The sequence below is a fragment of the Rhinolophus ferrumequinum genome, chromosome 21, assembly GCF_004115265.2.
Source record: "Rhinolophus ferrumequinum isolate MPI-CBG mRhiFer1 chromosome 21, mRhiFer1_v1.p, whole genome shotgun sequence".
Lineage (NCBI taxonomy): Eukaryota > Metazoa > Chordata > Mammalia > Chiroptera > Rhinolophidae > Rhinolophus > Rhinolophus ferrumequinum.
In genome coordinates this window covers 17,645,698-17,672,284 of record NC_046304.1, presented here as the reverse complement: position 1 = coordinate 17,672,284, position 26,587 = coordinate 17,645,698, and the positions used below count along the sequence as shown (strand labels likewise).

At 44.1% G+C, this 26,587-nt stretch overlaps 1 protein-coding gene across 1 annotated transcript; it reads right to left on the bottom strand.

Moving 5' to 3' along the window:
* Nucleotides 1-1,884: 1,884 nt before the first annotated feature.
* On the bottom strand, nt 1,885-25,023 carry SLC6A4 (solute carrier family 6 member 4). The gene is made up of 14 exons (XM_033091424.1): nt 24,743-25,023; nt 23,565-24,018; nt 21,232-21,366; nt 20,571-20,790; nt 19,282-19,420; nt 18,528-18,662; nt 18,060-18,163; nt 16,846-16,973; nt 16,473-16,585; nt 15,634-15,765; nt 14,482-14,581; nt 12,986-13,086; nt 9,211-9,378; nt 1,885-5,191 (listed from the first exon to the last, which is right to left on the bottom strand). The coding sequence occupies exons 2-14, from the start codon at nt 23,905-23,907 to the stop codon at nt 5,117-5,119; spliced, it is 1,893 nt and encodes a 630-aa protein (XP_032947315.1). The 5' UTR covers nt 23,908-24,018; nt 24,743-25,023; the 3' UTR covers nt 1,885-5,116.
* Nucleotides 25,024-26,587: the final 1,564 nt, after the last annotated feature.

Sequence of the window (26,587 nt, the reverse complement as noted above, 5' to 3'; positions counted from 1 at the left end):
GGAAATAACATCTGTCACCCAGAGCTCTGATGATCAAGTAAGATGATATATGTGAAAGCACGTTATAAAGCTGCACAAATTGCAAGGAATTACAAGTAGCATTACTAAAATTTAATATTTCTAATTTTAGGTAGGTTTGATGCTAAATATTTGCAAATGATGTGCAGTGATATTTTGGGGAAATGTGTACATGCTTTGACAATATATAGTTAAAATTCAGATTTTCATTTTAACCTTAAAAGTTTCGAAGTTTTTTTGGTTAATTTTTTGAAACAACAAATCTATCATGTTAAGAGTTACCACAGCAATACTTCACAGCCTAAGACTTACTGATGTGTTACAATCTAACTTGGAGCATTTATGACTAAATTGCTGCATAAATGAATACGGGGCATTCTATGTATCTTAAAGAGGTGACGCTTTTATACAAATAAAACTTAGGTTTGCTTCTGCCACTAAAGTTCAAAAATAAAATGTTTCATATAAAATACAACATTGGTAAATTTTATATTACCACTTTACAGAGGTGAATAATGGAAGAAATGTTCTTGTTCTTAGTTGTAAGTAATGTGGAAGGAGAAAGGAAAGATGAGGGAAAAGAAATACCATTTATATAATTCAATTAATCATAATCTAGAATTTGAAGTACCTTATTGATATGTCCAATATACAAAGTATCCTGAAAAATTGTAAGTTAAATCATTTTAAATGCCATTGGAGAAATAGCTGCAAATTCTTTTTTGAAGTCCCTAATTTTATCTTTTAAACTATGCATTTTTCATATATCAGGTTTTCTTAAGGTACACCTTTAATATTAGAGTTTGAAAACAAATAATCTTTCAAAATACCTTTTTTTTTTAATTAGCAAATGTTCTTATTTGTTTATGGAAATTTAGGGATTTTAACATAAAGGTAGGATAATTTCTCCCCAAATATTTGTTATTTGGACTCTCAGTGTTCACAAACTGCTAGAAATAAATTATCTACTATATTTGGAGTCTTTAGTTAAATAGAATTGAAGGACTGGTATCTATCCTCTTCCCTAAATGATAAGGTTGTTCTTTAGCACACATTAAAACATTTTTCTGATGAGGCGCTCCACCAATGCACACTGTTTCTAAATTGGAGTTGGCCAGTGCAGAAAATCTATTTTGATAGCTTAAAAAACAAATAAAAACTTGTAGTGATGGTAGAGCAGCAGTTTGGCATGGATTTTGTGATGTGTTGGTAAGAGAAATACCATCTAAAATTCTAATTGAAATAAATTGTGAGTCATGCCCAAAAAAAGACTTCTCTTGAAAAGGTGAGTTGTTTGGAAACACCTAATGTAGAAACAGTACTGAATAGATCCCAATACTGTATGAAACAAAAGGACAGGTATATTTAAGATCCCATCCTAAAATATTTATTGTTTCCATTGTAAATGCTTACTAAACCAATTGAGAGGGATATTATTTCATTCTAGCTGAGGAAATAAAACTTAAGTTCACCTTTCTTTAGAAATTTCCAGATTCCAAGAAGAGCAGAGAAATAAGCTTTGTTACCAGGTTTGCTTCTGCCTCTAGTTATCTGAACTTAAAATATTGTTCTTTCATTGAGATTTAGAGACAGTTAAGCAAGAAGGGGGAAAGGTGATATTACAGAAAATAAAGATTTAGAGCTTTGAAATAGTCCTTCCATGGAATTAAACACAATAAATTTTAGTAACTAATAATTGACTTAGTTCTGATATTAAAGAAAAAAAAACTCAAGACTGTTTCAAGTAGTCTTTGTATAATATAGGGATGTGTAGTATAGCTTTGTATAGTATAGGGATGTTTCCTGCTTAACATTTCCTTTTCCGTATTTGGATTTAAAAATTTCATTCTCTAACATGCATTATCTAAGCTCACCTTACAAATTTAGACCTTTCTGTGTAACTCTCCTTGCGTTTTAAATAATGTGTGAACTCCTTGATGACTTTAAAATACACAACATCCCACATAGCGTATGCGTATTTTGCTTTTATTACCTTACTTATGGGGATGACAGGTTGTGGCACAGTCTCTCTGAGGACCTTACTGCTCTTCTTCCCCACCCCTCCCTGACGACCGAAAAAAAAAAAAAAAAGAAAAGCGGAGGGTGAAAAATATCCTCCGATTACTGTTGTGTTTAATGGTATCTTAAGCACCAGCTGTTGATTTATGAGTAAAGAGTCATGCTGAGAAAGGAACCAGGCTTGTATTGTACCATTGGGTAGCTAAGCATTACCTAAGATACATGTGAGAACAGCACAGTTAAGCCATTGCATGCCATAGTTCTAAGCTTTGCTTTGACAGTGAACTCCAAATCAATGATACAACAGATAGAAAACTCGGGCCAGTCTTTCCTACTTATCAGAAAGAATACAATGCTAATTCCAGGAGAATAATCTGCCTTTTAAGGGGTGGGGGTGTTGTGTGTGAGTTAAGTGGAAATTCAGACTTGCACTTAAATTTTGAGATGGGTGGCACCAAATTAACAAGCTTAGTAAAAAGACAATGCTGAGAGAGTGCCTCACAGAATAACTTTTTGCCTTAATTTGAGATTTCATTAACTTGATTTTGGAGCTGTTCTATCGATTTTGAATTTGTCAGGGGTCTTTGCATCCATCTCCAGATGAGGCAGCCAGGGCAATGAATTTAGGTTACAGGTAATATGCATTCCATGCAACAAGTGGAATAAATTTTAAATGGGTTGTAAGTTTTTTGGAAGGGAGGCAAATTCTTTGGACTTCGATACATATCAATATAAGAAACAATCTCAATCAATTGAATCACTTCCATGCCTTTGTCTTGTGTCTTGCTTGGGTATTTCTTACTAATAAAATCATATCAAAAAAATTAAATTCAGTACTTAAATAACTTCACAATTCCATTTTTATTTTTTACTTTTATGCAAATGCTATATTAGATGTAAAAGTTCTTTTAAAAATTATTTTAAAGTCCATCTACCTACTCTTCCTTTAAAAAAAATCCATAGTAATAGTGATAAATAGGGGTCAAGAAAATACAAACCAGGCAGAACAGAGGTTTGGGATTTTTTTTAAGTCTAGTGAAGTTTGAAAATTTTTCAAAACGCCTATATAATCCCCTTCACACCTATCTTGGCAAAACTCTAATTCTGTTTGAAAAAGTGCTTTTAAAAAATATTATCTTTGGAGACTGCATAAGTGTGTGTGGAATGGGGAGAATCCATATCCGAATATAAAGCAAGTCTTAAAATTGCTAAGCTATTGACCACTAAATATGCTGCCACTTATATAACCTGTCTACTTTCAGCATGCTAGAAAGCAAAAAGAATGGAAATAAGATAGGAAGAAGGAATGAAAAAGTGAAGATAATGAAGGTAGGTCAGTACTGAATTTTTTAAATCCCCCTCCTCTTTTTCTGTACTATTTCGGGAAACTTCTCAGCAGCTATCATCTATAAAGAAAATATCCCGCTGGGAAAAGCAAAGAATCAGAAATAGAAGGATGTTGGGGGACATACAAGAAGATGGCCAGGGAAGATTGTTGGGGAAAGGAAGCTGAGGGAGGAAGAACTAGAAATGAATAAAAGTAGGCCTCTGCTATATGGATCTTCTTTCTATAAAATTGTTAGAATTATATTTGATTTATATAGGGGACTGAAGTGAAATGGGGCTAGATGATGGAGTCCTTTTATCATTGACTATGTTTTATTCCCTTTAAGATTTCAATAAGGAAATCTCACACTACAATGTAAAATTGGCTTCTCTACCTATACATCTGAGAGTCACAAGCCACTGAAGGTCAAATTTACTTGCTCTATATTAAGGGTATTATGTCGAATGAAAGGTTATTCACTTAACTGACCCTTTCCCAATCAGCCTTACTTAGGCTCAATCTTGAAAATTATCTGGAGGGATCATAATCCTGGTAGCCTACCAAGAAGGGTCATGGGGTTGGGGGTGGGTGGGGAGGGTCCATTTAAGGCTATCCCAGGCTCTCCAATTACTTTCAGATTGAGGAAGATCTTGGTATAGGTCAGGGTGCCAAATCTATATACCTGGTAAGTGAGAACTGGATTTATTCTCTCTTTCCAAAGCAAAGTAACCTCAACAGTCAGATTCAGTCATATGAAGTATACAGAGCTTAAATCAGATAGCCAACTGAATACCGAAGATGAATTTGTCAATATCCATCTTCAAAGTAGTAGTTCATGGCCAAGCCACAGTGACTAATGAAACAGGCCAGCTTTGCTGTGGAACATTATCCTAAATGTTTAGCAGAGAGAGAGACAGGAAAATGGCAAGTGCATTACATTCTAAAGCCTGGCCCATAAAGGAAGGTGCGTGAGCTCAGGTAGTGTGACCAGCAAAGGAGAAGGTGGCAGAACATGTTGTAGTAATTATGCTCTTCAAATAATAACACATTTGAGGAGGTGGACTGTGTGTTAATGTAAGAAAAATCAGAGGAAATTCATATAGTTTGTAATGGACCCAAAGTATTGGAATAAAGAAAAGGATACACTGAAGCAACAGGATACACAGACACACATGTTCACATGTACACATTTTTCAGTTTAGTTTCTTACATCTTCCTCTCCTGACTCCACAGCAGCACATGGGTTACAGGGTTCTAGTAGATCCAGCTATAGAATTCTATTCTACTCAGAAAATATATGGCTAGCAAGACAGCATCCCTGTTTTCTCCCACATGGTTTATGCATTCATAAACAGTGAAACCTTTAGAAGCAAACACATGTCATATACCAGTGATCACAATGAGAAATGATACAGGAGACTTCCACAGACTTCATTCCACACATAATCCTAACTGGTTATATGGTGGTTCTCATCACCTCCATATGCACCCTCACACATCCAAAATAGTTCAGCTCAGCTGCATCAGAGTCTAACATGGTAATATGTCCAGGAGATTTCACAGAAAGAAGTGGCTGGAGGCCATAAGAGTCTGGGCACCGTAGTCTTTTGGGAATATGTCCCAATACATGAAGAAGGCCCTTCCATTGTCAGGCTTAGCTGGAAACTCATTCACTTAGAGGGAGAAGGCAGGCGTGACTTGTCAGAACTGGAGGAAGAGGTTGGGAAGCCATTTTCCTCTCACTGAAGTGCTTTAAACAGCATTCAAGCGGATAGCCCCACAGGGAATTTCTGTTGGTGTTTCTGGAGTGATACTTTTAATAATACGCTGTTAGGAAGAAAATTTGATGTCATAAGCATTCTTGTAATTTAAGAGTATTGAAAAAAATTTCAACATTAATATTAAAACAAAGTTTAAATAGCATTTTAATGGCATTTAATAGTACGTTGGAATAGTCTCATTGACTCCTTAAGGAATTTCCAATTTATTTATTCTCAAGTACGGATAAAACTGGAATATTCAGGAACTATAAGCATCTGTAAACTAATTAAGAAAGTCATTATATCACTAATGGGAGAAAATGATGAGCCTTCAGTAGAACCTCTGCTGGCCTTTGATAACATGCCTTTGATGACCTGGGAAAGGGCATCTTTTTCTCTCGATAGAGGAGGCTTCATGTGGCCACACAGGAGAACAGAGTGAGTCCTGGATTCTGGCCCTCTCCCCCACCTCACCTGTCCCCTCAGCCCTGCATACACAGGCACATGACACAGAGCCATCAGCCACGTTAACAGCCAGGATGTTACTGGTTTAATGAATCCACCTATAAAGGAGTACTGGTTAGGTCATAGGCGTACAGTGGTGCAAATTATCACGTAATTAAATTTAAAAAGATGTGACCATTGAGATCATCACTCCTAAAGCAATCTCCTGCGCACAGGGGAAAGGCTGAGAATTTTTACTTCAGAAACAGCTGAGGTAGACAGAAGCTTTGAGACAGATCTGAAATATGCTTGGGCTTATATATGAAATATACAGCCTGTCTTGTAAAAGCGTCAGGGTAACATGAAGCAGCTCAGGGATGTGGAGAAGGAAAAACAGCAGCACTACAGAGGCTTAGAAAAATCTTTACGATGGGTACTAGACTTAACGGGGTGATCACTTCGTAAGTTATATAAATGTCTGATCACTATGTTGTTGTACACCTTAAACCATAATATTTATGTCAACTAATTGAAAAATTAAAAAATATTTAAAAAGAAAAATAAGGTGCTTAGTAAAGTCTTTGATGGCAAAAGTCTATACGGTAAGCAGGCAAAGTTGTATCTAAAAGCATCTTTTGATTTATTGATTTTAGGTGAAGCTCTACTACTTGTCCTTTTTGTTTTGTTTTGAAAAAATGTGTAGTCCCCTTCAATCTTTTTTTATTTCCTGGTTATGGAAGTTTGTTCTTCTTTAAGGAGCAGGGCCTATGGAATTCAGAAAGTTCCATTCTCATAGTTAATAAATTCACAAAATTGTACATGTTGTGTTCCTAATGACCTTAATATTCAAATACTGAAACCTCCTACTGGAAACCTTTAAAAAGGAGTTGCTGCAGAGCTCATCAGCTACGTGGACACGTCAAGTCATAGAAAGCAAAATTTCACACACCATCCTTCCCCACAAGTGAATATGTAACCTGATTACACAGAATTATATCTCACTAATTGGGAACTGGACACAGATCACTCTAAGTAGTCTTAAGTGTCGTGCAGAGAGAGAAAAGAGCACTTAGGTGTATGGGGGAGGCAAGGCCCACAATGAACCACATTAAAGTAAAACATTTGGCTTTTATGCCCCCACCCACCCATTCTGCTGCCTTTCTGGATGCTGAGGCCCAAAAATGCCAGGCCTACCTTTGTTTTCCATATTTCATTTTCCAGTAGTAGTCTGACCTGGCCAGCCCTGGCCTTCAACAAGGTCATAATCTAAAAAACAGATCACTGTTGACATCTTCATGAGCGCTTACTTATTAGGGACGATCTTCCCGGTATCTCTGTGCAGTTACTAAGGGCTTCTGTGACAATGGCCTAATCGAGTTGATGACTCCCACCTTGAGACTTCCAGGCTGCAGGTGCACGTGATATCCATTGAACTACAGGTGAGCAAGTGGTGGCTCCCTCCACACACTCCAACCTTGTGTATGGTTAGGGCCCAAAAGAGTTAATAAATTTACCTTTCTCTTAGTCTTTTTTTTTTTTTTTAACCATACCAAAATTTCATATGAGGCCTCCCTCCCTCACAGGTAGAATGTAACAGATCATCAAGTATAGTAGTCACAAAGAATTATAGTCCCTTGCGTTCTTGGCGAAAAGCATGGCACGCTTTATCCCTCTCGGATACTAAGCATGCTCATGGCCATATTAAGGCTTTCGCAAAGTCTCACAGTAAAGAAACCTATTTAACTTACCTTAATCCAGCATTCTCCAAAATTATGTCACTACATAACCTTTTCCCCCAGCAGTAACACCTATTTGATATCCCGTTGAACTACTGCTCCTTAAAATACATTAACAGTTGGGAAATGTTAATCCAGTCCAATGAGCACATTTTAAAGATGAAGAAACTAAGGCCCAGAGAAGGTAACCTGCCATAGCTAACTAGGTCTTTTCCCTCCTGGTCCTCCTTGACTGGCTGTATCATGATGCTTCCTGGTAACACACTGTCCCCCATCTGATGGCCTATGGAAAATATGCCCCTGCGATCAGCCGTACTTCTATTACTAATGGATCTGAGCTCTGTTAATTATACATCTTTGAGTGGTACTTCCTTGTGACCAACAGGGAATTTGCAAGAAAGATGACCAAGATTTGAGGTGCAGTCTGTGACCAAAGAATACTGACATTCATTAACCTGACTAGAGTTCCCACTCCTGACCTTAACCTCTGGGTTTGAATCAATAGAGCCAGCGGACCATCACGACTGCCTCAAAGGACAACCTAAAGGGACAAATTTAATGACTCTGGTTCTGAGCATGTATTTCAAGCAACACCAGAGTCCAAGGCTCTTTGGGAGGAATGAGGTTGTGATAGGACTGGTTTGTGTATAGGAAATTAGTAACTCCTCACAGAGTGCTATTCACTTAGAATTTAGTTTTTCTGTTTGGAAAAAGAAATGAACTCGGTTCTCAGAAAGAGCTGTGGTTTAATTGCCTCATATTTTCTTGCTTCATGTTTCTCATGAAATGTTTTAGGATGATGAGTGTGATGGTCTCATGCTTGAGTTTTGCTTCCAAGAGCCCACAGACTAGCCCATCTCAGTTCTCAGGTCCTTAGAGAGTCTGGGCCCTTCTACCTGTCCCTAAATACCACTCTTCACCTCTGAGCTTATCCCCTACAAAAGCACCACCCACAGACCTGTGAGTGACCTGAACTACTAACTCTAACAAGACAGGATGAAAAATAGTACCTCATCTCTCACTAACCACTAGCACCAGTTTCTATATTAGCAAACTACTAGTAAGAGCAAACTGAAGACAAAAGAGAAACTCCATCTAAAAGTGAACGAGCATGGGACCAGGAATCAGAAGAACCTGGATTCTGAGCCTCCCTGTACTGTGTGTCCTTGGAAAAGTCACTTAAAAAAGGGAATTTTGAACAGCAGTATTCCCAGCCTCAGGATCTTTTTCTGCTAATAATAGCTGCGCAGCCACCTCACAAGGTATTTTGAGATCACCTACATGGAGGTGTTTTGAAAATACACAATCTGTTACAAACTGTAAGGTTCTGTTATTAACATTTTTACAGCACATTATTCAGTATTGAAATGAGTCTTGCTATAACGGCAACTTTTTTTTTTACTCCAATGGCTTGAGCTAAAACTATGATATTGTTGCCACATCCTTAATTAGTGATGAGTTTCAAAGTAGCCCTGTCGCATTGCTGTTAGGAAACTGGATATTTTCCATGGATATTTTCCACCATAATCTCCACTCACATTAAAATTTGGTTATCGCCCCAGACACCATGCCTAATGGCAAGCAAGTGGCAAAGTAGTTATCTGATGAGTTTAGAATACGACACAACCACACGCCACGTGCTGTGGTGCACCCAAATCACCAGCTCACTCTTTCGCCATTGTGTTTGAGATTTATGGAAGATGCCTCAAGATGACAGTGGCAGCCATTAGAAATCTACATGGTATAGGTATCTAAATATATAAGGTTGAGAGCCTCCTGGTGAATTTCATGTGATGGACTTATTTCCTTCTGATAGAGCATAACAAGAGAACCCTTTCGTCCTCAAACAATTACTAGTCTGAAAACACACACACACACACACACACACACACACACTAGCACATACCTCCTTAAATGTCCCTGGAGTGATGATCAGCCGGTAAATTATATATGTGGGGATGCAGATGAAAGATGAGGTTCCTATGCAGTAACCCAGGATGATACTCCAGTGAGGATAACTATACTGGAAAAGTCGTAGCTGTGGCGGGCTCATCAAAAAACTGCAAATGATGAACTAAAACAAATTCCAACAAATATGAAAAATCTTAACAATATCTGTGCAGATAAGAGACAGTTCTGATACCATAAACAGCAAATGCTAACAGTAAGAGACTTTCGGGAAATTCCCAAAATATGATATATCTTAGGTTGAACTCTGACATGTAGAATTCACTAGTTTCTGTGCCTAAGCTACAAAAATAAAACAGGTGCTTATCTTGATTTTTCTTCCTACCCCCACCTCCCCACCTCAACCTCTGCAGTGGGGCTGCCAGGGCCTCAGAATGTTATTGAAGGGAGTTACAGCACCCCCTTCATGACAAAAGGAAAGAGATTGGCACTGATCAGGAGTGTTTTGGGCCGTCTTCTCAAGGAAAAATATGCTGGGTAACCTCTCCGCGGCCCCTGTCAGTCCCTATTTCTGTCTGTTTTGCATTAATTTCCCTCTGCATTTCTCAGCTGTGATTGTTTTGGTCAGATGGAAGGTACCTGTCTCCAGGAGGGATATTAAGATTCTCAAGACCTGGAGAGGAAGCGGGTTCCTGGGTACGTGTTCCTTCTCTCCCCTTTGCTGGAGCTCTCTGCTTTCTACGTTAAGTGCCTTAGCCTGAGGTTTCAACAAGGATGGCTCTGCCACGATCATCTCAACAATGAATGGCCGCCTGCCACAGGCCTTTGTAATGAAAGGAATAATGGAAGGGAAAGCAACTTAATACACTTTTTACTTGAAAATTCGGTGAAAATTTCGACCAAGAAAAATTCCACGGTGTGCTCCCAACACTCAGTTTATGAGTTCTCTGATTTCAGTTTGGTTTCCAGAGAGAGTGTAAATATCAGTTTTTGCCTAGTAACCACTGTGCTGAAATCGTTATTGCTCTTGATTTAATTTTATTATTTCATAGTCATAAAGAAGACAGTAATGTAAATTATTTGTGTGGTTAAACATCTATTTATATCTTTTTTTCTTTGTCTGCAGGTAATAAAATGGGAAATTGTTAAACACACATCCATCTTCTGAACAGTGTTATCCTAAGTCCAGGAGGAAGCTTTCAAAACAGGAGCCCGGCCAATCGCAAACCCTTCTGTGGACTTACTCTCCTCACCTCCAGGCCCGGCTACTAACGAAGATAGTTTTGAAACAGGGAATGGGGGTCTGGTCCAGAGCCATCCCTGCTGTAACTCGTCTCATCTTGATGTCAGGTGTGAAACCCAGCATAGCTCAGGAAGGTCTCAAGCTCTAGCTGCGGCCAGTCAGTGCTGCTTCAGACACCCCCTGGCATGTCCCAGCCTCTCCTTGCTCATACGCAATATTTTCTTTTTTTATAACTTGGCTTCAGTGAAAAAGAATATTTTTAGTAAGCTACTCATTGTTTACCTAAAGCAGCCTTAAAAAGCCCAGAGCAAGGGAGCTGTTAAGTAAACCCAGAAGTGGAAGACAGATTTGCCGCCTCTTCATCGTGCCCTGGAACACTTGCTTTTAGAGGACGTGAGTACAGCAAACGTCACAGGACTTATGAGTAATGTGCCTAAACCCAGATCTGTACGTGGCTTTTGTTGGGCACTGAAACTCATTGACAGTCCACCAGGAATTCAGCCAGTCCGCTAGAAAACCAGAAGTTCACAGACACGAAAATACTAAAAGCCTGGGGCCAGGACTGGGGTGAGACATATGAGGCAATCACCTCGGGCACAACATTTAAAAGGCGCCAAAATTTTAGTCATCAAGATAAATGAGATTTGAGTGCAATATTTTGAAAAGACGGGATCTGACAGAGTCAGATGAGGGTGAGGTAAGTCATCCAAGCGTAGGGTCGGAGCCTGTGTTTATTTAAAATGTTGACATTTTGTTCATCAGGAATTCTTTTTTTGCATTGATTTTTAAAAATATTGCATTAAAATAGCATTTATCTCAATGACTGAGATTTTGGGTGCCCCCTGAAATTTTACACCCAAAAAGTGCCTCAGTGTCCACCCCAAACCTCAGCCCTGGGCGTCATTTGCCCCCCTGTGTGGTGACTACTAAAGTAAACAAGCAACAACCACTTCTCCCCTCAAGGACATAATCCAGCTTCGCTCCTTCCTTTGAAAAGCAAATGAAAGGATTTAAATAGATTATCGAGAGGCACGGGTCATAATATAAATTAATAACCCATTTATGTCAGGACTTCTGCTTCTAGTAATGGCAGTCTATGTGATTCAGACCAACTCTCACTGAAAACAATGAAAATTTCTGGATTTAAAAATACGTATGTTTTTAATTTATGTAAAAGCGAGTTGATAAGGTAATGAGGAACTACCAGGCTAAGACCTGGGAGAACGCTGGAGCACAAAGCATGGCCCAGAAACACTGGGCTCTGAGAATACCTGCTGCTCAGGACAAAGGTTAACTTTGGTTTTGGAAACCTTCAGGGTCCAGGAGAATGGAAGTCAAGGAAGGATTCTGGGGTAGAGAGAGAGACATGCAGCATTGCAAAGGCCAGAATGAGCACATTGTCCATCTTATAGGTTAATGTGTGAGTACAAAAAGGTACAAAAAAAATAAAGGGCTGCCCTGAGAAAGTCAACACAGAGCATGAAAAGGAGCTGTTCTCAAAGAGGGGGAAGGCATAGCCATACCCTACCGAAGGCAGAGATGGCCTAAGACGAAATCGGAGGCCCAGACACGCCTCATCATTCAGCTGGAGCTGAACTGAAGGAACAGTGTAACACCCTTTCTGGCTCTAAAAGATCAGAAAGCTCCCCCCCCCCCCCCCAGAATAAAGTTACACATAAATGAACAGAGAGTGGTCCTTGCGGATGTGCACAGAGACACTTTACCCCAGGCTACCCCAGAGTGCACTTGGGATGTTAGCAGGGTGGTTTATCCATCTTGGGACAAATATCTCCTTCAGACAGACACCAGGAGGAAAGGCAGGGCCATGTGCAGCAAGGATGAAGCGAACCTTGAACACATCTTGGCCAATGGGCAACCCTCGGAACTGAACTTTCTCACCCAGGTCCCTTGACCATAAATGGATTCTACTTTTGATTCAGGTCATGCGTGAGGACCTTTTGTGGGGCGTCTTTAAGAGAACTCAAAATGATTAGCCCCTTTCCTCAGGCTCATGACCAGCCTGGTAAATCCTTCTCTGGGCTTGAACAGATCTTGTCACGTGACCTTGGACCCCTTATTTAACGTCTCTCAGCCTCAATTTCCTTAAATGTACAGCAAGGTATTCGAACTATACTACTTCATAGAATTGTTGTGAGGATTAAACAAAGCAATGGGCATAAGCTTTGCACAAAGTCTGGCCTGGCACTTAATGTTCATTAAATGTTATCATTATCACTGAGCAGGGGAGTAATGCAATAAACTGACTATATAGTGTTAGAAGAGTGATAACCCTGGGGGACACAGTGACTGGGAGGGGACCCAAGAGGGGCTTCTGACATGCTGGTCATATTTTTGTTTCTTGGTATGATTTTCGTTACAGAAGTGTGCTCCATTTATAAAATTTCATTGAGATGTACACTTATGATTTGCGCCCTTTTCTGTTACATGTTACACTTCAATAAAATTTATTTTTTATAGGTGTTTGAGTGAATCTTTCTCCAGGGTCAGAAGGGGAAGGGAAACAACTCACCAGGAGAAACAGAGGGCTGATGGCTACCCAGCAGATCCTCCAAAACCATCCAGGACTGAAGCCGAGCATTTCCTTCACATCACTGCAGAACTGAGTGATGCCTAAAATCATCCAAAAGAGAAAGATACTGATTGACTGCAAGAGGACATGGATTGTCCTATCCCGATTCTCAGAGAGAGAGGCAGCTCTGGAATTTCTCAGAGGAGGGGCCCCGGGGCACCAATCTGGTCTGAAAATGGGACATGGGGACCTGTCACCAAACTGTATGTGATAGCAACAATGTTCTTTCTACGTAGAGTGGGAAGCGAGGTGGACATCTTGGGAGGGACCCGAAGTCCCCTCTAGCTGCCCACACTGCCTTCCGAAGATCTCAGCACATATTTTATTTTATTGTTATTGTAGAAGAGAAAGTTAAATTTTGTCTAATGATGGACCAGCTCAACAGAGACTGACTTTGACCATATACTAGAAACTTGCAAGAGAAAATTTTAACCACAGTGTGGCCCATTCATGTGCTAGGTAAAAGTCCGCTGAAAAGTCACTGGCATGGAAGTGAGAAGTGAGAACTCTGACTGGTGACAAATTGAGACGGGGCGCTTGCTTCCCTGAGAGTGCCCAGCAATTCTCCAGCAGGTCTATAGTGATTCGTACACTTTGGACTCTGTCTCCGGAATTGCTGATGAGATGGGGAGGAGTTCTTTTTAAAAAACTGGGCTCCCACGCAACTCAAAATATGGAGCCCCTTCTTCATCCTATGTGTAATGACAAACATGCTAAAGCTGTTTTATTATCATAGAAACGAGGAAAATAAATACATTTTCAGAATGAAATTGTCACTTCTTGATTTTTACAGATGAAGAGAGGCATCTCTGAACCCGGTTGTCTTCAGTTCAACTGCCTGCGCCCATCTCCACCCAGGGGCTCCCGGGACCCCTGCCGATGGATCCATGTCAGCTCACTGTCTGCGCTCCCCCTGCTGGTTTCACCCTTATCAAATTCCATCCCAGGATCAGAGGGGATGAACTGGGGGTTCCTCCAGGGCAGATAATACAAACAGGAACTTTCTTGCCTCTTACCGAGAAGATAATCCCAGGGCTCTGGAGGGAGCTCTTGCGAAATTTAAATGACTGTCCCAGTAGAATATGGGACACTCTGCAAATACATTCACTGTGCACTAATTCTTCATGTTCTGTCCAATGCTTAGAGCCAGTCAGGATCTTTCGCATCCACTGTGGATGAGCTGCAGGGAAGTGTCAGCCTTTCTCCACCAGGTAAGCATTTAAACTCAGAAGGGAAAAAAATGCCCTCCCAAAGGTACGAGTCATCTGTTGTGGAGAGCGTGGAGGAGATGGTGACCTGTTTCTGGAGAGCGCACTCAGCCGAGCTTACTTCACAGACTCACTAGGAAGTGACCTTTTGTACACTGCCCTGCCCTTTGATGAAATCAGCCCATCTCTGTTCTGGTGGCTACGGGCTGGTGGAAGGAGGTATCTTACCATAGAACCAATACACAGCGATTGCTTCTATCAGTGCGACGGTGAGCACTGCGGGCCCCGTGGCGTACTCCTCCAGCAGCTTCACCACGTAGGCCCCTCCCTGGAAAAGAGATCGCGAACCTCGTTAAGGGCGCTGTGAGGCACTGCCTCCTATTTATGAACGGGCCCAAAAGAAGCTTCTTAACTTAGGATAATTCTGGAAAATTCCCACCTTGAACCTAATATAAGTATCCCAGAGCCTGCCTCTTGGACTGGCCTTGTCAGAGTGGGCCAGATTTCACCCCATCAGATGCCTCTTCCTTCCCTATGGAACACTCTCTTCATGTTTCCTCTCCCCACTAAGTGTTAAGAGACAAACTCAAAAGGATTGATTTTCAACTTTCTTCAATGTACTGAATACCTACTGTGCTTTCCACCTTGGAGAATCCGGCCCCTAAAGACTTAATCTGAGAGAGTCCACAATACCAGATGCACTGAGTGCATTGGTCATGGTTTGGCCCTCTGTCCTAAGTCACAAATCCCTTGGGTCCTGCTCAGGGCCCCACCACCTTCCTGAGGCTCCACAGCCATTGGGGTCATGGCTTGACGGAGCAGATCTGCAAAATCTGCATTGAGTCAGGAGGACACAAGCCTAAGATGCCTGTGGGTACTAACTGATGCCTGTTTTACAATATTTCCTTCAGCTACAAAGAAAAAAAAAATCACCACAGAGAGTAAGACTCCTTTACCATTGAAAGTTCTCAGAAGAGACAAAGTGACATTATAAACGTGAGCCATCAGCCTCCAGATACTCTGCGTATCAGGACATCTGGTCCTTATTCCCATGAAAGCAGCCCTAAGGACTAGATAGAAACTGGAAAAGCCAATCTTAGTTTTTCTCCAGATATTCTGCCACACCTGCAATCTGCGTGGATCTACCGTAACATGCTAAGAGCCTCCAGATACCGTGCACAGATTCTACAAATAGACGCCACCAGAAACAACTTTTTTTCTCTGATCCTTGATGACAAACTTTTTTATAAGCAGTGACAACCTCTCTCCCTTCGGCCCCAAAGCCAGGGCACCATGAGGGATGGAAGGAAAGGAACAGCTTGTGTACCATTCTGTTGCCCTGGGGGAGGCTGACCCAAAGCTGAGGGCTGTGGTACTCACAAAAGTTAGGGTGATCAGGGACCCAAAGAAGCAGGTCACGACCACACCGAGCACTAACCCCTCCCGGCGCTTGGACCAGACGTGCGGGAACTCATCCAACACAGCCGTGATCACTCCCTCCAAGCCTGCAAACTGAGAGGGACACACAAACGGTCAGAGGGGAGGCTTTGGGACAACTGTCACCTCCTAGGACAGTGAACAGGAGAGGGGTTAAGACTGCCGAGTGACCAGTCACGGCGATCGTGACCAGCCTCCCCTACACACCAGCTTACACTGGAAATCGATTTCCACTGTTTTACTCTGTCATTTAGGACCCATCCCTAAGGACATCGAAGAAAGAAAACATGGATGACTTTTTTATGTGAGGTCTCTTGGGGAGACTTTGATTACACCAGAGGCCACCTCGGAGCTGAGACACACTCCATACTACGAAGAGCAAGGCCCTGGGCTGAGCTGGCTGGCAGGGCACTGAGATGCAAGAGTGGCCTTGTCCTGGCCCATAGGTGCTGCTGTCTGGTCAAGGGACAGTGTACAGTTCACATGTCTGAGTCCCTGGCCTGTGCTAGGCACTTTACCCTCATTATCCCATTAATGACTCTAGTGCAGTGGAGGGCGGGAAGCACAGTCCCCAAGGAGTGACGACAGGCTGGGGGGCACCAGGAGGGAGCAGCCAACACCCCTGGGGTGACCTGGATGGGAAGGAATGGGCACAGCTTCCTTCTTTTCCTCCCCTCTTCCTCCCCTTCTTCTCCCCTCCTCTCCTCATCCTCCCCCCCTCTTTCTCTCCTCTTCTCCCTCTTCCTATGTCTGGAGTCCGATTTCACTTCCCATTCACTCACCGTGCTATCCAAGCCCAGTGTGATTAACATCAAGAAGAAGATGATGGCAAAGAACGTGGACGCCGGCATGTTGGCTATGGCTTCTGCATACGTGATGAAGAGGAGGCTGGGGCCTGAGACAGAGGGGGAGAGAGGAGGAGCCCAGAGTCTATTCAAGGAACCAGTCCTGGGTGCCAAGGGAGCTGCCCCATCCCCACGTGGCCTGAACACATGGAAAGGGTTGAGATCTCCAAGACAGTGTCTATAAAACCTTTGAAACATTTAAAAGGACCATTTAGAAATAATTCAAAAGTTAACTATTGAAAAGATCCACAGAGCAGCAAAGCAATTCAGTGGGAGCAAGGGACCGAAACAGAGCCCAAGATCCTCCTACCTGCGTCTTTGGCTACCTCGGACACGTCTTCGTTCCTCATCTCAGCCATATACCCGAGCACCGTGAAGATGACAAATCCCGAGACGAAGCTCGTCATGCAGTTCACCACACTGGTCACCAGGGCATCTCTGGAGCAAAAACCCGAAGGGGCTGAGACATTTCCAAGCCAGCCGCGGCCAGGGTGAGCAGGCCCAGCTCCCAGGGGCTTCCGGCCTGTCCTGATGTCCCCTCCCAGTGCTCAGCCTCTTAGACTGGTGGGATCAGCCCTGACGCACACACATTACCACCACACACAGCATGGGAGGGCGGCAAGTCAGGGAGGTTTTATTTTAAGAGACAGTCCTGCTGCGAATCAGCACAACACAGACCTCTTGGTTTCACACAAGGCTTGGCGTTGGGGCCAGAAGGAGGTCTTGGCCTCACATTTGCGAAGTCCTCAGACTTAGACTTTTGACGTTACGTGTAAATGAGGTTACAACTGCCACAGAGATACCCTGACATTTACAAAAAAAAAAAAAGACCTCATCATACCACTTCCGGCTGGTGTCCCAAGGTAAGGCCACATGCCTTAGGGTGTATGCAAATTCCTTTTTTTAAAAAAAAATAAATAAATTCTGTAACTACCTAATGAATAGCATAATTAGATTGCTGGACGTTAACATCTGTGACAGAACATTAAAACAAAGCTAACTCTAAAGATGAGTGATATTCAAATCATAATTGGTGCAGCACTCTCTGATTCATCCAAATTTGTAAAAGGAGACTTTTACCACAAAATCATGGCATTTTGTCTTGGTCGAAAGAGTTCAATCATTATACTTTCTGTGGATATATACATAAAAAAAATCACCACAGTATAATTTTTGTTGTTAAACACAGTAAGTGAAATCTAAACCTTTAATGTCTATTGCAATTTTTATAAACCTGCTTTCGAATTTCTTAATTAGTTTTTTTATATACAGAGATTCTCAAAAAACGGTAATGGCTTGAGGCTTCTTTCAACCCCCAAGTGACCCGAGTGAGGCTACAGTTTGGTTGGATGCTCCAGCTGTGGTGAATTGGTCAGGAACCTGGGGCATCCCTGAGGGTCAGTGTCAGCATGGCCTGAGCCCGGACAGGTTTGAGGCCATCGGTTTGAACCCCCCTTCCTCCAAACCAGCTCACTTACACTCCCCCCACTTTTCAGCTTTGCCTGCGGGGCCCCTGATACTCACTGATAACAGTTGTTGTTGAATTTGTTATAGCTAGCAAAAGCCAGGAGGACCCCAAAGCCAGGACCAAGAGAGAAGAAGATCTGAGCGGCGGCATCCACCCACACCTAGGACGCAGCAGAGAAAAGGGGCCCGGAGGGGTACCTGAGCCAACGCTGGGTACCAGCAGGGCCAGCACCCTCGTGCCTCCATGTGGCCACGTGCAGACATGAAAAACCAGTTCTCCAGGGTCATTCCAGGGATGGCCACATACCAAAGGCAAACATATGGGATTTCTCTTCCTATCACGTAGGCATAAACCAATCCAGCGGCCTCAATTGTACTGTTTATGCTTGTATTTCTAGCTTTCAAGCATCATTGCAGGCTTGCCACTGAACCCAAATTTCCGTGGTTCTCACTGTCCTATTTGGAGGACTAGCTTCAGTTAGTAAAATGACAGATAGGTATACACCGTTTTCCTCATTGTCTTACCCCTGTCTCCAGGAGTTTCTGCCAGTTGGGTTTCAGGTAGAAGAGAACACCTCTCCAGGCTCCGGGGAGGGTGGCCCCCCTCACCAGCAGGACCAAAAGGATGATGTAAGGAAAGGTGGCTGTCACCCACACCACCTATGAGAAAGGAAACATGAGTTATCATCATGTGGATGTTGGTGTCTTTTATTCTCGAAAATCTCCAAGAAAGGAGATCTACCTCTTTTTTTTTCCTGTAGTTTTAGGAGACAAAATGATGTGGCAGAAAGATCACAGCCTTTAGAATCAGACAGGGCTCTGATTCACTGGTGGCTGGTACTAACTACCTCTAAACCCATTCCCCATCTATAAAATGGGGGAAATATCTAGCAGGAGACAATCAAGTAGTAGCCAGTAGATATAAAGCACTGAACATGGTCCACAATGGGTTTTCAATAAATTATTGCCACCATTATTAATTGTGACACTGCCAGTGTGTTAAAGGAATTTTAAAATTAATTGTGACACTACCAGAGTGTTAAAGGAATTTTAAATTAATTATGACACTACCAGTGTGTTAAAGGAATTTTAAAAATTATTTAATGGTTCTTGGAATTGGCCCATTTCTAGAATTTTCTAACAGATTTGGCAAAGAGAGATTGAGCACCATGGAATGTGTTTGGTGTTGAAAGAAATAATGTCCCCCTGTTGGGGCTACAGGGTTCTCAAAGGGGCCCCTTGGCAGGCCTGGATCAGCAGCCAGAGTCCTCCTCCTCACCTTGCCAGATGTTTTGACACCTTTCCAGATGCTAAAGTAGATAACAGTGAAGATCAGCATGATGCAGAGGGCAAGCTGCCAGCTGATGCCCCCCAGGTCCTGGAGTCCCTTTGACCGATGGATCTGTAGGACGTGGCGCCTGGAGTCAGAGAGAAAGAAGGGCCCGTGAGATGGTCTGAACAGTGACCTGAGCATAGCGTCGGTGACGCCTCAAGGAGAGTGCCAAGAGAAGAAATGGATGCTGTGCTGCGAGGGCCAAGGGGTCACTACGCTTCTGGGAGAGCTGGGATTGGCTGTGCCCATGCTGAAGGAGAGAACAGCAAATTCAGGCACCAGACCCTGGAAGAGCGCTCAGCCCGACGGCAGACTTCCAGCTCTCTCCTTGCCTGCCTGGGACCTCACCAACCAGGAAACATGGCCTACGTGACTGGCTTTTGGGTACACGAAGATTTGTATGTGTGCATAGCGGACCCCTTCCCCCTGCCCAAATAACTCGCTCTTTGGGCTGCCATTGCCTGAAATTCCAGCATTAAAGAATACTACGGGGGCGGCCGGATGGCTCAGTTGGTGAGAGCGGGAGCTCTCAACAAGGTTCCCAATTCAATTCCCGCATGGGATGGTGGGCTGCGTCCCTGCAACTAAGATTGAAAACGGCAACTGGACTTGGAGCTGAGCTGCGCCCTCCACAACTAGATTGAAGGACAACGACTTAACTTGGAGCTGATGGGTCCTGGAGAAACACACTGTTCCCCAATATTCCCTCCCCAAAATAATAATAATTAAAAAAAAAAGAACTATGTACTCCAGGGATTCCAGGGATCGTCTTCCAGAGGGTAGATCCCACTTATGAAGTGAACACATGAAACCAGGAACTGTGTGAATAGTTTCAAACTACTGACGGGTAGGAGGCTTTGCTTCCATGACACTGAGAAGCTGAGGGGAGGGCCCAGACAGAAGGGTGCTGTTGAAGCCATGGAGTCATTGCGGAATGTGAAGGTAGAGATCGCCTGGACGTGTGGGGGCCGTCTGGCATGGCACCAGAAAGCAGGGGATGGCACAGCGGGCCAGGTTACAGAACACTCAAGGTGGAGTCTTCCAGCTCCCAATCCAGCCTGGGGCTGGCCCTGTCTTTCCCTCTCTCCCACTTACTCCCCTCCCCCTGACAGCTTCACAGCTCAGAAATCCAGCAGGAGAGAGGTGAGAGCCCCTGCCCCCACCTCCCTCGTAAGAAGCCAAACGCCAGGCCTGCCTGCCGCCAACAGACCTCCCCCTCACTTACAGGCACTTACGTGTAAAACTCCTCCGCAGGGGACGTGGAGTGGGGTGTCCAGGTGATGTTTTCCTCAGACAAGTAGTTAGTGCAGTTGCCGGTGTTCCAGGAGTTCTTGCAGCTGGTCCAGGGCAGCTGGTCCGTGAAGGAGGAGATGAGGTAGTAGAGTGCCCAGGCCATGATGGTGTTGTAGTAGGAGGCGATATAAAAGGCAATGATGCAGATGGCGTACCCGATCCCTGCGAGAGAGGGGGAGGGAGGCCAGGTGGAAAAGGCTGCCGATGGTGAAAGACGGAACCGGGTACCGGTGCAGCCGGGGGAGGGGGAACCGCGGGGGCTGCCATTCATTTCATTCCCGGAAGACTCTGGGAGATGGCGGAAAAGTGACAAGGTGGTAAACGCCTTCTGTGTATTTGCAAGGTTACACGTTGCAGAACATATGTGTGTGTGCTGCTATGCATTTGGTTTTCTATTTGGTTTATTTTTCATTGTCATTTATTATTTCCCTTCAAACATCTCATACCACTTGAGCAGTCCAAAACTTAATTACTGTACTCAAGTTATCTCCCAGGATTGCCTAAGGCATAACTGATTGCAGAAGAAGGTCCCCAGCTCCCATCCACAATGGAAATCACCACTTCCGTGGAAAACCTACCTACCCACACAAGCCTTTCAGTTACCTTTGAAAATCGGGCAGATTTTCCTCCATATTGAAATGCATCCATTTCGGTGGTACTGGCCCAGCGCGAGCTCCATGTAGAAGAGTGGGATCCCCCCAAAGATGGCCATGATGGTGTAGGGGAGGAGGAACGCCCCTGAGGCAGATGAAAGACAATTTCACTCCCTGCCCACATCCGTCCCAGGGTGGTGCAACTGATCTGGACACCAGGGATCACACCGAGAATCACAGCACCGGATGCTCAAGTGTCACTAACTCCCCTGCACTGAGTCACCTCACACTGTCTTTCCCTGGACTTGGTACTTTGTCAGAAGCAGTCGTAGACACACCTCCACAGCACAAGTGAGGTTTTGGAGGAGGCAGAGAGGACCTGGAAAGAAAGCTGAGTTTGGGAGTCAACAGAACAGGCTCTGGGACCAACTGCATTTCTAAGTGCCTGGAGGACCCTGGACCACTTCTCCCCTCTGCGTATTTCCTCCCCTGTAAAATGACAGGATTGAGGACAGCTGAGATTCCCAAACTCAGCCATGCATCATAATCACTGCTGGGCTTCTGATCTCCTGAAGCAGAAGCTCCAGGAATGGGTAGAACACGAAATTTTTAAAGCTCTCCCAGGTGACGTTAATGACACCAGTACATGGACCAGCATTTGGAACCCTTGGAACAGATCTCCTGTGACAACCTGTACAATAGCTGCAATAACCTACGAATCTCTGAATTAGTATCTTTGTCCATGTGTATTATCCTTGGCTCCAAACACTTGATTATTGATGTTTGGCTACTTTCCGTAATTCCACTGAGCCAGGATGCTCCCTCCTGAGCCACCTTTGCAGGGGTGGCAGAAAAGGGGAGTTTGTCACAGACAGAAAGGGTGGAGCTCTTGTATCTCTGGCGATGCTGGTGTCGCCTGGTTCTCGTGGCTAAGGGAGAATTTGGAAATGACAAGTTGGGGACTGCTACCCTGCAGCCTGAGTTATAGCGCAAACGATGGGTCAGCTGTGATTTTCTCTAAGAATCTTCCCTCCCACAAAGTGCTCTGCACCTAGAAACCTGAAGTCAGTGCAGCTCAGAAAGGTCCTGCCTAACTTAGCATCACACGGGGGAAATCTGGATTGAGAATAAGAACCATGTTGTGTTCTCACAGTGGAATGTGTCCAAAGGGTTTGCTTGCCCGGCTTTACAGTAGGAAATGAGTGTAGGGGAAATGACACCTGTGACCCAGCCCCTTATGTAATGCTCAGGCTAAAGGTGAGATCTCCTGAGCAGGAGATAAGGCTATTCCAACCTCCGCTCCTCCCAAGCAGGGAGCGCTGGGCTTCCCGCACCCCACCCCCACCCTAGAACCAAACTGCCTTTGCAGCTGCATGGACCATGGCCCTTAAAAGCAGTAAATCCAGGTAACTCTGTGTCAGGCCACGGAGGAAATGAGGGGGAACACCAAAGAATTATCCCCTAAACCTCATTTAGCTACCCTCCCAAATCTGTTGCCGGAGCTCCTGTCGGAATAAATATCGACTGATTTGACTCCCATCTCTCATCCTTTTCCTATTCTGATAGCAAGTCCCATGTCAGCACAGAGGCCCCACCCCTACGCACCCTTCTCTCCTACTCTACTCTCTGGGGCTCCCATATCCATGCCTACAGTCCGCTACTACTTTTCATAATCTACTAGTCAACTGCCCTGGAGGCGGTGGGGGCAGAAAGAGAAACAAGAAACAGTCTCTGGCCTCAAAAATCGAATATTCTTGTAGGAGATATAAGGTCCATCCACTCAGAGTTTCGGGTTGGCATGAGTGTCATACCGGGGCTGGGTTCACTCTGGGTCATGCCCAGATTGTCCCTTCAGTCCCTGGACCTGAGCTGACACCCTTCTCTGACTTCACACAGGTCCAAAGGCCCCGGGGGATCTGGGACCCTGGGGACACCTTCCAATTTGTCCTCACACAGAACTACCCTCTCCGGACTCATCTGAGCAGAACCTGCCAGCAGGAGTGAAGACCTCAATGCAACGCTGCTGGTTATCCCTCACTGGTTGGAGAGTGGAGCTTGGACAACGCAGGGATGAGAAGGCGGTTCTTCAATAAATGGGCCACTAATGATGCTGAAAATATGCTAAGGTCTAGTTTGGGAGATTTCACCCAACGTCGTAACCCCGGGAGCCTCCGACATGCTGACTTAAAAGTGGTGGCTTCCTGGTGGAAACTTTAGATAAGTTTCAACGTCTAAGCATCATGTCCCCAGAATCCTATCAGTTCAGCAAGGCAGAAAAGATATGATTTATCCTCTGGCCTCCCAAGAGGCTCTACAGGCCACCCCTGGGCCCATGATACTGACCCCCTCCATTCTGGTAACATATGTAGGGAAAGCGCCAGACGTTGCCCAGGTCCACGGCGTAGCCAATGACTGACAGGAGGAAATCCATCTTCTTGCCCCAGGTCTCCCGTTCCCCCTCATGAACCTCAGCCTCTAGGACCGCAGTGGCAGCTGGGACGGAGCGCTGAGTGTCATCTCCTGCACTGGGGCTTGGTGCCACCAAGTACCCACTGGAGATTTGGCCAGACTCCACCTTGTTTTCAGGGGTGGGGACACCCTTCTGTAGAATTCCATTTTCCTGACAATCTTCTCCATCCTTACACACCGACAGCTCCTTCTGGGAATTTAAAGGTGTGGTCTCCATCTTGCTGGCTAGTCGCTGCTACTGACGCCCATCTGCCGAAGACCTGAACTGAATTCTTAGTGCGGGATCTGTGGGTGTCCTCGGAGCTTTATATCAATGGGATTGAGAGCTCTGTTGGAGAAGCACACAGAGAAATGAGAATGGAAATTAGGCATTTTACTTGTCTTGGGTATTAACTCATCCTACCTCTTCAACTACACTAGCTAATGGGATTGATTACAAGTGCATCTGTTAAATGGGAGACACACTATTTGCCATATGAGTCAATAAAATCAACTACATTTTTCAACCTATATAAGGTATCAAACCACAATCAAGTAATTCAAAGAGGAATAAAAACACAAAAGAACAGCAACAAATAGACAGCAAGTCACCAAACTTTGGCACAGGCTCTTTAAGAATCACACTGGAGTTTACCAGTGACTCAGAAGAATGAAGGAGAGGGCTCGCCTCAGCCAAGCTTCTCAGAGCACTTACTTTGTCCTGGATGCTGTGCTGGGAAAAGAATAACACATAAAGAGGGAGTTTCAGCCTGCAAGTAGATAAGGACACAACTCTCCATCTTGTAAGCAGAACACTCAGTATATTTTCTGCACGCTGTAGACAGGACTTAAAAAGAGAAACAGCAGAGGATAGACGTGAGAAGGCCACCTTTTATGAGGCACCCTTAGCTCCTTCACTGTGGACTTTTCACTCTCCCTGTAGCCCAGCTCTTAGAAGCCTTTGGGCAGCTTTAGCTGCTTCTGGCTGTGTCCAGTCCATCTGTGCTTCTCCTTTCTGTGTTCCCATTACACCTCTGCACTTCCGACTGGGCCTTACAATGCTTGCTGCTCACCATTCATTCTGCTTGCCACTCCACAGCAACTCCTGTGGCTAATCCACTTGTTATTCTGCTACAGTGGTGGGCGGGATCACCTCTCATCCACACCGGAAGAGCCAGGGAGAAGAGCACAGGAGTTACTGATGCCGGCATGGCTGGTGTCCCTGTCCCCAAGCGCTGCAGTGGGGAGAGCTGGCCCAGGGCTGCATAGCCTTCTTCACATCGAGGCTGTGGGCTGGAGTGCAAGGCTGTCAGCTCAGCTCGCTCTCCTCTGGATTGCGGTCTGAGACATGTCAAACATGGGGTAGAAATCCGAGCCCTTTTGGACTTTCAACCCATGCATGGCCTGTTATAAAGTAGTAATCGACCTAAACCCTTTAGCTCACTTCATTTTTTCTGGGCCGGAACGTTTCAAACTCCTGAAATAGTCGGGGAGTTGAAACCATGTTTCTGCTTAGCTCAGACCACATACCTTTCTAGGAAAAGGCATCAGGATGACGGCTACCACTGTCCACCACTGTAAAGAGCTGATCCTAACCTTGCCAATCCAACAGTTGGAGGACAGCTAGGAATTGGTAGCGAATAAAAATGGCAGCATATGAGTCCTACGTATTTGGGGCTTTCAGTGACTATAATTCAACTATCCACACAGGGAAACGGGAAGATAAAAACGTAATTAGTGAAAAATTAGAACACAAAGTAGTAGAGTTGTCACCCCAATAAATTAAAAAAAAAAAGAAAAGTAGTAGAGTCACACTAATGACTACATACATAAATATTGGGGAGGATTACACAGGAACACCAAGGGACCCAAGTAATTGGAGATTTCTGTTCGTTGGGTTTTCTTTTCTGTAGAGGAGAAATTAAAAATGTTAAAGGGAACGACTATTGCCAAAAATATTACAGCAACAAGAGCGAAACCAGCTCTATGGAGCTAGTGTGTGTGTGTGTGTGTGTGTGTGTGTGTGTGTGTGTGTGGTAGGGCGTGTACTGGGTTCTACTTTATCTAGCTGTTTGGTGCCCACCCCTGACCCTATCCTGGGCTCAAGGATGCAGACACCACTCATAGACGAATACGAATTTCTGACAGACTGATCTAGATAAAACCCCATTCTGCTCATCTTTAAGCCACTGCCCAGCCTCTCCCTGCTTCCCGTTTCCTGTGATCTCAACTGGACTTGATGAACTTTTCAAATAACCACACATCCTCTCATCCACCATAAGTAACCATTTATGAGGCCAAGGAACTTTTTTTAAGTTCTTTTTAAATTTTTTTATTTTTATTTAGAGGTACGATGTCAATATATTTAAATACACAGCTAAATTAAACCTGAACTTGGTGCTCTCTGGCTGTGTTGTTTGAAGAAGGCTTCTGCACTTCCCTCCGGCCTATAGCAATGACACGCTTTTCACATTAAACACTGAAGAGCTGGAAGACCAGATGGCAGAGATAAAGAGCTTTACTACGTGCAGCCAGATGGCACCCAACTGACAGAGCCTTCCTGCCAGTGAGGCTCCACTCTCATAATCTTCCTTTCTCTGCCTTCAAAATTTCACCCAAAATTTTCTGAAGGAAATTCTTCCTATCCGTAGGACAGCAACTTTCCTCTCGTTTAAATGTAATGAAAGCTCAAAGAACAAATGCATCGCCCAACCTTTCTCCGGCATGTTTACTACGGTCTGTGGAAGAGAAACGTCATCCATCTCCAAGGATACACTAGTAGGGGAATAAGCATTTAGCTGTATGAGTGACTCGTCACCTTCAAGCCGGACTTGAGTGATTATAAATTTCACTTACTTTCTCCCTTAGGGCACTCTGCAGGCAAGTTGGAAAATGTGTTGGTGAACTTTTGGGAGGCA